Source organism: Apium graveolens, unplaced genomic scaffold, assembly GCF_009905375.1.
Source record: "Apium graveolens cultivar Ventura unplaced genomic scaffold, ASM990537v1 ctg4827, whole genome shotgun sequence".
NCBI classification, from domain to species: domain Eukaryota; kingdom Viridiplantae; phylum Streptophyta; class Magnoliopsida; order Apiales; family Apiaceae; genus Apium; species Apium graveolens.
In genome coordinates this window covers 50,468-62,949 of record NW_027418706.1, presented here as the reverse complement: position 1 = coordinate 62,949, position 12,482 = coordinate 50,468, and the positions used below count along the sequence as shown (strand labels likewise).

Sequence of the window (12,482 nt, the reverse complement as noted above, 5' to 3'; positions counted from 1 at the left end):
TAATTTAATTATCAAATAATTCGAATATAAATAATTAAATAAGAAAATTACTGTGATTTCTGGAAGGAAACTGATGATTGATTCAGATAGAAGATTTCGAGGGCTTCGTTTTGATATGCTGCACGCCCGAATCGGAGTTCGATAACACCTTCGTTCGTGTGTTTGATTCTCAGAACAGTTTATGAATATAAGATTTTTCTCTGTAAAATTATATAATTATCTGTCTGCAAATGATTTTTATACGAAATAAAATACGGTAAAAGGCTATTTATAATTACGGAAAATTAGTATCCTGTTGGATCATTCCGGATATAAAATGGTACGTTTATTTATAAAAGCTGATCCAAACGGTATCGGTTTTCGGGATAATTATCCACATCAGTACAATTTGTACTGCGGTCTTGGTCTCAGCGCCTGGTTACACGTATTACGAAGTGATAATTGGAATAGTTTAATAAAAAGCTCCCGTTTATCGAAAATACGGGTTTTATTGATTTTTTTTGAAACGAATATTGTATCGAAAATGTTGCGCCGGGACCCACGCAGGACAAACCGTACGCCGGATCGAAAAAGTCGAAACATGGAATATGCTCGGAATATTACAATTAGGTTAGGAAGGAATTTTCGGAAGAGTTTCGGGTTCCAAAAATGTAACAACGACTGACGTCGGTTGGTTCCCGTTTTATAAAAATAGATTTTTAAATTCCCGAAAAAAGATTTTATAAATTTCATATGATCCGTATAAATCCATAAATCAACATAAAAATAATTAGGAAGATATGACAATTATCCATATTTTATTTTGGACATATAAAAATTAAAATACTCAAATAATATCACATCTAAACACCCAAACATCAATTCCACTTATCAGATAATTCACCAAAAATTCAGATAAAATCACATAAATAATTCCAAATAATAATAATAATAATATTTGAAAATATGGGATATTACAATCTACCCCCTTATAAGGATTCCGTCCTCGGAATCAGCAGAAGAAAGCACTAAGGGTTTTCTAACCAACTTTCCATCACACCGCCTTACTTTGACTTGACCAGGATACTCAACTTAACTTAATTGGCATACCTTCGAATATTTGGAATGATAAAATCATAGAAAAGAAAAGAATTTCATATCATAACAGGATAGAATCTGAATTGGAGAAAAAGTATTGTTGAAATGAAATAATAACTGAGAGATCAATATGATCAAACGAACTTGGTATTGCGTGTCCAAATTAAGACACTACTAAAGGTTGTTAACCTTCATGTATTCACAACACACACAAGTGATGGCGTCCCATCCAACTCCTATCACACAGACAGGTATACCTTGTGTCCCCTATAGTTAGGGTTGTTCATCTCAGTCAACATGAAAGAATATAAAAGGAATCCAAAATCAAATGAATAAAACTGAAAAGATTTCAAAGATGATAATTCTGAAGGAAATGAAATCCAGAGAACAAAATTCTGGCACGAAATGAATAAAATGGTGTTAGGGAATATATCCTCTAACAGATACCTCTTTTGAGAGAGGTCAAAAGAAATTATAGAAAGCGAAGGTATTGCCAAAGTCTTAATACTTATCTTCTATCTGAACTCTTCTGTTGACTTGCCCTCTGATTCTAGACGCTCCTTAACGTTCCAAAGATATCGATAATCTCCATCATCGTCGAATTGTAGTAGCCTCAGAAGATTCCACCATAGAAGTTTGCAGCTTCCCGGAGTTCCATTCAGCTCAAAACAACCATCTCGAACGAATGCGCCTATCTTAACTTACTCGTTGGCACTATATCCGATAGTCCAACAAGAACTCGATATAAGCTCAAACGTCCTCACATAGCTATACACACTCCTACACACTCTCGTTTCTAGTTTACTATAACCTCAGCTCTGATACCAACCTGTAACGGCCCTAAATCCGGGGTTAGAGGATTTGGTCGTCACTATGAAACCTCGATCTAAATCAACCTGTTTAATCAAGAATTAAATGCCAGCGGAAGATATTTATCATTTATGACCCCAAACTAATCCAAGATCTTTTAAGGTTACAGTTCTAGAAACAAGATATCCAAATTCCATAAATAATTTTTTCACTTTCTTTTAAAACTCTTTTCAATAAATTCCAACTCACAATTAAACCCACTAGTATAACTTCGAAATGAAGTATACTAGGCCCAAATAAAATACACAACTATAATATAATATAATATAATATAAACAACTTTACACAATAAAACTTACACTAGCCCGTAAACCCTGGATCAACCATCTTCCAAAAGCTTTTTCTTTGCTTCCTCGAATTACGCAGCTAAACAGCGCAAGCTAATCCTCACTGGAGGTTAAATTTAAAAACAGGCAAGTATGAGCGGAAGAAATGCTCAGCAAGATCATTATAGTAAATATAGGATCGTTTGATATAAAACCGACATCTGCATCAGCGCAGAACATTTAAAAATCATAATTGCTGAATCATAAAATTCTAGTGGAGGAGCCTCAGAATTGATTCCTTAATTGTATTCAAGACCATTTTGATATTCTTGAGCGACATGCTTCAGCAATACTTTGAATCTTGATGAGAATAAAACTCGTAAAAACAGTGTTTACGGAAATATCGTAAACCACAATAACATGAAACAATGATCATGGAATGAATCATAAACTTTACCCAAAACTCAACTCTTGAGATTAATACTTATTTTGTTGTCATATCAAATTAGATATCAATACGAACTTTGATGCTCACAACATTCCATATTGAAGTCAACATCAATCATCTATACTAATACCACCTTTAATATTAACAACAACGTAAGTATCAGCATAAATCATAAACTGAATCAAAGCCACAATTCACTTTTATCCAAAACAGAATCAGTACTTTTAATCCAAAACAGAATCGGTTGATAAATCATTTATTCTATGAATATCAAAACAATTAAGAATTTTAGATATCTATTTAGATTGGAACCAATTATGCACTATGCTGTTCCTGATGATCAGTCACGAAACAACACCGGTATCCCGCAGCCATACCGTAAATATAGGTACTACCCGTATCCCGCAGCCATACGGTACCTATAGGGCGCCAAGAAAAGGCATAACAAGCCTTGTAAGATATTACACTTCCGTATTACACTTCTGTATAATAACTCACGCTGGACCGGTGCCTCGGCCTCTTACGCAACCAGTAACCATCCAATCTTAAAACATTTTATTGAAAAAGGGGTCATAATATTCGACACCCGAAATAATTTTATTCCCCCAATTCTTGGGTAGGAATATTCGCAACCAAATCACTTTTCTCAAAATCCAAAACATTTATAAATCCGATAATTGGATAAGTAAAATCACTTAGTTATTCTAATCATAGAATAGCAGAAGAATACTTGCATAAACAGAATCATTTAATTCAGCGAGATGTAAAACATTTATCTATTACGAACTGAATAGGGAAAGCAATACTTGCATGATAAGATTTAAAATAAATATCACTTGAACAATATGTGATGATAGGAATACTTGCATAAAATGATTCGAAATAAACATCACTTGAACGATAAGTGAAGTCAGGGGTACTTGCCTTTGGGTTTTAGCAGTTAGTCACACTCGCAAACACGCATATATTATGACATTCTGTCTTAAAGTATCACCGTCTTTCTTTTCAACACTTCACCGATATGCTGCTCCTGCGATTGCTAGAAGCCAGATACCAAATACCATTCCATCTCATTCTTTATCCAACGTCTTGTCCCGCTCAACTCGAGAGATCCGCATCTATAATTAAAATATAGAACTTTAATCGTCTAAATGATAACCACTCGACGAACTACGCGTCAAAAGCCTATCGTCTACCCATACGATAACCCGCACATAAAAGAAACAGTCCAACACAAGATTCTTATGACCCTCACATAAATATAACAGACAAACATAGGACTCTTAATCCACACACACCTAATTCACATAACACATAAGCACATAACTCATATATCACATAATTCATATCACATAAGACTCGGTTCGTCAAAAGGTTCGACTCGATACGTTTAAAACTGAAATCGGGTCAAAATATGATTTATCGATCAATAATCGACTTGGAATGATTCGTAAAACAAACGACCTTTCAAAACAAAAGGATTTGGGTCTCGAAAGTATTTTTAATGAAAGCGGAATATTTTTCTAAGTCTGTACGCGTTCGTTTCGTATTAAACGGACGAACGGTTGATTTATTATGAATTTTTGAATATTTTTCAGAATTAAAACAATCTCCGAATCATTTAATAATAAAATAATAGGGTTCAAACATCCTAAAATAATTTTATAAGAATTATCGAACTTGGAAAATAATTTAAAATAATATTTTAAAACTCAAAACTATTTTTCAGAAATTTTTAAATCAAAAATAAATAATTAAATCTAATTAAATAATCAATTAAAATTAAATAATAACTAATTAAATTAATTAATTAATTAAATTTTAAATTAATTGATTAATTAAATAATTAATTATCAACTAAAATTATTTAATTAAATAATTTGGATTTATTTTTGAATTAAAATAAAATTTCAGAATTAAAATAATGATTTTTAAAATAAAATAAAAAATGAATTTTGGAATAAACATAAAAGAAAACAGTAAGAACATGTTTGTGGAACAGGGGAAAGATTGTTTAGATTAAACGATGGGGAAGGATGGCGGACAGACGAAGAACGTGACCGGAAAACGTGATGAACACCGCCAGAAATCTGGAAAATTGCAAAATCCGGCCGGCGGACTCCGTTTCCGGTAGCACGTCCGACAGCCATTAAAACAAACCAAAACACACGTTTTTGAGTACCAATCAACTCTAAATCTGCCCAGGAACTCAATTCGCAATATACTCATAATAATCAGTCACTAAAACGCAAAAACCGATCAAAACTCAATCATCCTCGAGCATTATCCGGCCAAAAACCGGCGAACTTCGAACTTACTGAAACCTCAACCAAAAACATCGACTTATATCTTAAATTAAAGCTCCTGCCATCTATAATTAATACTCATGATCAAAATCAATCAGGCTATCACGATAAATTCACAAATCGAAAAAAATAAAAACTCAAAAACCACGAACTCGGTTTAACACTACCGGAACTAAAACGATTCAAATAAGTGCATAAATCGATCCCCCTAATCATGGAAAAGCTGTTAACATCATTAAAAACATTCAAAACAATCCATAAATCAAACCCCCAATTCGACTTATAAACCCTAGAAATTCAAATTTAAAAATTACCAATTGTTAGATGATTTTGATAAGGGATTATGAAAGAACAGATCAAGGGCTTCGTTTTGGTTACTAGAACATCGAAATCTGAAGTCGGCATCACCTTCAAATTCGAGTTTGATTCACAGAACTCTTCAAGAACACCAAGAACACATATTCAAATAATTTCCAGAAAATTCAAACCTTAATTTCTATATGATATTGAACTCTATTTTCGAAGTATAATATATGAAATCGACCAGAAAAACATACTCTACAACATGGAAGCATCAAATCACATCAACAACATCAAGAACAAAAATTCGTAATTTAATTATCAAATAATTCGAATATAAATAATTAAATAAGAAAATTACTGTGATTTCTGGAAGGAAACTGATGATTGATTCAGATAGAAAATTTCGAGGGCTTCGTTTTGATATGCTGCACGCCCGAATCGGAGTTCGATAACACCTTCGTTCGTGTGTTTGATTCTCAGAACAGTTTATGAATATAAGATTTTTCTCTGTAAAATAATATAATTATCTGTCTGCAAATGATTTTTATACGAAATAAAATACGGTAAAAGGCTATTTATAATTACGGAAAATTAGTATCCTGTTGGATCATTCCGGATATAAAATGGTACGTTTATTTATAAAAACTGATCCAAACGGTATCGGTTTTCGGGATAATTATCCATATCAGTACAATTGGTACTGCGGTCTTGGTCTCAGCGCCTGATTACACGTATTACGAAGTGATAATTGGAATAGTTTAATAAAAAGCTCCCGTTTATCGAAAATACGGGTTTTATTGATTTTTTTTGAAACGAATATTGTATCGAAAATGTTGCGCCGGGACCCGCGCAGGACAAACCGTACGCCGGATCGAAAAAGTCGAAACATGGAATATGCTCGGAATATTACAATTAGGTTAGGAAGGAATTTTCGGAAGAGTTTCGGGTTCCAAAAACGTAACAACGACTGACGTCGGTTGGTTCCCGTTTTATAAAAATAGATTTTTAAATTCCCGAAAAAAGATTTTATAAATTTCATATGATCCGTATAAATCCATAAATCAACATAAAAATAATTAGGAAGATATGACAATTATCCATATTTTATTTTGGACATATAAAAATTAAAATACTCAAATAATATCACATCTAAACACCCAAACATCAATTCCACTTATCAGATAATTCACCAAAAATTCAGATAAAATCACATAAATAATTCCAAATAATAATAATAATAATATTTGAAAATATGGGATATTACAAACACTCTCCTCCACATTATTAACATTCACTTTGTATAGGAAAATCATCTAAAAAATGATTAACATATGATGAATAAAATTGTCTGGAGGCAGTAGAAAAAAAATAAACTCAAATTTCTATACATATGTAGTTAGTAAAATTGTGTAAAGCAAATACTTAATTAATACCTTCAAAAAATCAGTTGTAGTTTTCTCACTAAGTTCTTTTAGCGTGATAGTATGAATAGTATGATAAATTGACCCTTCGAATTGAGTTGATGATGATATAGCTTTTCTCAAAGGAACACAACCTTCTTTACGGAGTCTAATTCGAGAAATGAAGTACATGTAATAATTTTGGTATTGAGAATAAATACATACAAAAGAGCCATAATTACTCAAGTGTGAACCTTTGTCTCATCTCAAAACGACATCATGGTCCAGGTTTATATAAATTTTGGAAGCATGTGTAGTGCTAATCTAAACAGAGGCTGCAACCAAGAAAATTTGAAAATTAATCTTCATTGCTGCAATATTTTTGATAATTTTATTAATAAAGAGGTTAGTTAATTATAAATTAACTAACTATGAAAATTTTTAAGTTTGGTAATGGTAAATATGACAATCACTCGCTCTTCTTTTGAAATCTCTTTATAACGTGCATCAATTGCAATTGCAAGATTACCCTACACGGTAACTTTGGAGGAATGCCTAGAATAAAATAATAGATGAAGTAATAGTAAACATACAATATGGAAAGTAATATTAAATATATGTACACAAACAATAATCAGAAAGAACCAAGAAAATTAATACCTTCCATCAGTAATCTGAAAATGGACAATGTCCCTTTGACCAAACTTAATATAAATCTTGGAAAGCTCCTCAAAACTCTCTAATACTCCCATAACATCTACAATCAATCTTGACGTTAGACACTTTGCGTGAAAAAAATTACTTGAAAATTTTAAAAAAGGATTGTGTCCTCAAAACCTGTTGCAAATTCTGGAAATTCTGTACCACCATTTGCTTGTGCAACAATAAATAATTCACTCAGATCCACAAATTCAAATTTGTGGGTAGATATCATAACATCATCATCAACAATATCTACAGTTGTCGTATGTGAGAAATTAATTATTAACCTAGATGAAACATGTTTTAGTGTTCCAAGAGCTTTATTGGTGTAAAAATTAGAAAACACGTATATGCCACCCTCTACTATCTTATCATAATGCATTTTTCCAGTAATCTGGATATATCTAAGCATGTACATGACAATCCTACATAAACAAACAATGGTGAAAAAGTGGTTAAACATAGCAAACATTTTATAAACAGATTGATATTTAAATTTAATTATTATAAGTAAAAAAATATAGATTTTACACTATCATCCAACAGAATGAGGTTATATCTCTTGATGACATCGATTGCGGTTGAAGAGTTTGGAACCGAAGGCCACATTCGAGTTACTCTTGCTTTAATTTTTCAGGTGGTTCTAGAGAGGTCGAGAGAATATAGTTGATCAAACATTGTTGCTAAAAATCTGGAAAATAGTATATTCAGTGAATTTGTTCGAATCAATTCAACTTTTAACTACATGATAGATACATAAGAAACCATGAGAAAATAGAAAATCAGAAATAGTTGAGTATTATTACGTTTGTGTAGTGGTTGTTAACTGTTAGTAGGAAGACGTGATTTTGTGTGAAAGGATGAACATGATTTATATATGTGATTGAGACATAATTAGTGGGAGGAATTGATGTATGTATAGAAAAATCAGCACTTAATAATTGTTTCCATGATTCAAATAATAAATTAGTGATTTTCTAATCATAAAAGAATCAATTATAGCATGAATTATGGACATGTATGATATTATTTGGATTATTGATTTTGTAAATCATAAAAAGAATCAATTAGAACTATATCTATATTTTTCCAGGGTGTAATTTGCTAATAAACAATCTATATGACTATTTACTCTTATTAAGGAGAGGAAAATAGAGAAGGACATTTTAAGTAAATTGTAAAAGCTAGTGCTAGTAAATATTAAGAATATATTGAAAATTCAGTATGATACATACTATAGATTGTATGTATGATGTGGTGTGCAACAAATTGTGCGATGAAAAATTATGTTTATAAAGAAGAATCAAAGAAGAATTGGCAGAATCATGTAGCTCTACAATCAAGGAAATTGAAATACATTTGATGATAACTGTGATGATAATTGTGATCAGACATTCCTTTTATTCTTTGCAGAATAACTGTGATTGCTGTCATATTGGTAGTTACCATGTTGAATTAATTCAAATATGTTGGATAGTGAATATGGAGTATCCGGAACCCATAGATAGTGAATACGGAGTATCCGCTAAATATAGTATTGTTTGTATTGATAAATTGAAATCAGATAAATCCATGGGTTGTAACTTGGTTGGATTATTAAAATGGATCATGTATTTGAATTTTGTATGACCAAAAAGGGTAAACAAATGATTAAGCAGAGGAAAATAGAGAAGGACATTTTAAGTAAATTGTAAAAGGTAGTGTTAGTAAACATTAAGAATATATTGATACAAAATTCTTAAAATGATACAATTCGACCACGTGAAAAATCAATTATAAAAAATTTATATGTAGGACGAGTATGCATATGCGATTTAGGTATCATTAATTAAGGGTAATTTTTTTCTTTAAATTAAAATTCGTTATTTTTTTACATTCTATTCTATCAAAGATTCCTCCACCGGAAACTATATACTACTAGACCACTATTATTATTAATAGAAAAAATAAAATAAAATAAAATGGGCGATTAGACGGGTCGAATAAAAAGCAGTTGGATAAAATTAGGTGTTGAAATACCTAGAAATGTTAGTGGAATAATTGATAAATCGGAGCAGATGGATCAATTCAATTTCAGTCAATCAATTGAAGACCCGACTCAATCTTTACCTGAATTTAATCCACGCCCAATCTCCACTCGATTTCATCCTGATTCAAGGTTTCCCCCAATTCATCTTTCATCTTTCAAATCTATGTGTGTGTAATTGTATATGCTTAACTATATCTGAAGTTATGAACTTTATTGTTGTTTTGAGCTGGCTTTATATTTTTGTGTTTCTTTTTGATATTATTATAGTTGTCTATGCATGATAATTGGGTTTTTAGGGCCTTTTAGCTTATACGTATTCATTGTGAGCTCATTTGTTGTAGTAATTGTTAAGAAAATGTTTCCTGATAGTGTGTTTTGATTTATATTTGGTACTTGAATTGAAAGGTATGAGAAGCTAATTAACAAAAAAAAAACTAGAAGCAGCTGGATGCTTGTAAGAGTATTGAAGGGTTCCTGTTCTTTTAGATTAATTAGTTTATTGTTAGTTCTACGTGATTCTGAATGTGACTTATAATAGCGTGACAAGCAGTTAGGCAGGGCACAAGAAGTAGGAGAACAAATGACTCTTAGTGAATTTCTCTCAAGTAGATAAGTACTTTACTTGAGAATGAGTGAGTGCGATATGTCGTACTCGTAGCTGTAATTTGATTTTCCCCATTGACCAAAAGAGCACATGTGTGTGATCAAGTTGTACATAGAGCCATAGCAATTATATTGGTAAACTGCATTCTTTTTTATCTAACGCCCTTTAGTTAAATGGAAATTGTACGAGTTACTCTATTAAAAGTTTTAGCCTAAATTTTTACAAGTGATGTATATATGATCACAGGGTAGAAGCAGAACCCAGTGAATGCAATGTTGCAAGAAAAGTTCAGAAGGCCGATCGCGAGAAATTGAGGAGGGATCGTCTTAATGAGCAGTTCACTGAGTTGGGAAATACACTTGGTAAAATTACTATATATATAAAGGTTTATTTGTCTAAGAAATAGAAGGGGCCTAGCCAATACTGTAAGTAAGTATAGCTCTGTACTTGAGGAGCAAATGAGAGTGCAAATTTTGACTTTATTATCTCAGTACTACTATCTGCAATTACAACTCTTTAAATTTGCTCATATGACTTCCAAATGAAGGGAATTTTTTTAAAGGTTTTGTAATTATATCTTCTATTAGTTATCTGATATAGTTATGAACTGGCGATATTACTAATAGACATTATTTAGATCCCGTTACAGTTATAATACGGTCTTCTTTAGCCTTATGTATTGCAGTTTTCTAATATCTTTGAACTCTGTGGAATACTTGAAGTTATTCGGAAAAATTCGTTCTTACAAATAAGATGTTTAAATATTTACTCGAAGTTATTTTGGCCGTTCTTATAAAAAAGATGTTCTCTTCTCCTTTTGGACTCGTGGAATATTGAGTGATGACGTAAAATTGTAGTGCAGATCCTGATAGGCCTAAGAATGACAAAGCATCCATTCTTGGTGATACGATTCAAGTTCTGAGAGATTTGACTACACAAGTTGACAAATTAAAAGCAGAGTATGCTACGTTAACTGAGGAATCCCGTGAGGTGAATGATTTATTTTAGTAGATTCAACATATTATTAGTAAAACCGGTTCAAACCATTTTTGATGGTTTTTCTGTTTCAGTTAACTCAAGAGAAGAATGATCTTAAAGAAGAGAAGGCATCCTTAAAATCTGACATCGATAACTTAAATCTACAGTATCAGCAAAGAATCAGGGCTATGTATCCATGGGGCGGCATGGATCCTTCAGTTGTTATGCACCCTCCTTCTTACCCCTACCCAGTCCCAATGCCAATGGCTCCTGGTCCGATTCCTATGCACCCGTCTATACAGCCGTACCATTACTTTGGAAATCAAAACCACCCTGCACTGGTTCCTAACCCTTGTTCAACTTTCATACCATACTTAGCTCCTAATACAGTCTTAGAACAACAATCTCGTACTATAAATCCCGTAGTACAAGCAACTAGCAGGTCCCGTGTTTCAAGCAAGCAAGATTCCAGACAGAGATCTTCAGATCACGGGGAAAGCAAGGCTGTTGAAGATTCTTATGATGTTGCAACAGAGCTTGAGCTAAAGACACCTGGGTCTACTGCTGATCAGGTCAGTGATGATAAGCTCGTTTGTCGAATTGTTTAAACGGCGTTAAAAGCTTTTGAAGGACTATGACATTAGTAGAACTATCATCACTTGATTGCAGGATTCTTCATCAAGGCAGCAGAAGCCTAAGAAATCTGCGAGGAAGGACAGAACCCTATCAGAGGGGAATTCTTCTAGCAGGTGTTCATCATCTCATTCTGTGCTGGTGAGCTCATCAGATAGCGTCTTTGGTGCTGGCATAGGAGCTGATAATACAGAGAAGGAACAACAAAAATAGAGCATCATATTCTAACTCGGTATCTATAATTTTATATGCATATGCTGTTCTTTTAGTGTGTAATATCTTGTGAATACATTTGTTATGTTAGCAGCACATCTTTCTTCTTAGTTGAAGCAGTGAGAATTTGTTAGCATATTACAGGTGCTACTACTACTTAAAAATGGCGGCCATGTGCCAGGTTCCCGCGAAGAACCTTCTTGCAAATGAATCTATAGTACATCATCACCTTCATCTACATGCTGGACGTGCTGTGCATCTTGATCAGGCTGCGCCTTAGTTTACTGGTTGTAAGAAATAGGGTAATTGTAAAATCCCTATGTATATGACACTACTTAATGTCACTATGAGTAATCTACTATAAATAATTGATTGATTACGCCGTTGTTTAGTTAAGATGCAATGTAATATTTCTTTTTAAATCTTTCGATCCTCTTCTCAGTTGTTCTGTATAGCACACCACCTTACTCCTCGGACATGGCCTGAGAAAACTGGCCCTATATATATTACCGTCACCATCAAAAAAAATATCTTGCTCAAACTCAGGCCATGTCTGTGGACTTGTGGATACTGTACAAGGGTCAGTGTGATACACAAGATAAGTATACCCTTATCTAATTGTTATGGATACCAGGTCATCCTTTGGATTGTGA

The 12,482-nt window shown here is 32.7% G+C and overlaps 1 protein-coding gene across 2 annotated transcripts; it reads left to right on the top strand.

Moving 5' to 3' along the window:
* Positions 1-9,322: 9,322 nt before the first annotated feature.
* On the top strand, positions 9,323-12,263 carry LOC141702267 (transcription factor bHLH121). 2 transcript variants are annotated; one of them, XM_074505964.1, is made up of 6 exons: positions 9,323-9,530; positions 10,252-10,367; positions 10,868-10,995; positions 11,076-11,555; positions 11,653-11,848; positions 11,974-12,263. In XM_074505964.1, exons 1-5 carry the CDS (start codon positions 9,430-9,432, stop codon positions 11,827-11,829), a joined length of 1,002 nt encoding a protein of 333 aa, XP_074362065.1. In that variant the 5' UTR covers positions 9,323-9,429; the 3' UTR covers positions 11,830-11,848; positions 11,974-12,263. The 2 variants fall into 2 exon arrangements, with proteins under 2 accessions (XP_074362065.1, XP_074362066.1); XM_074505965.1 differs by having other exon boundaries at positions 11,964-12,263.
* The last annotated feature ends 219 nt before the right edge of the window (positions 12,264-12,482 follow it).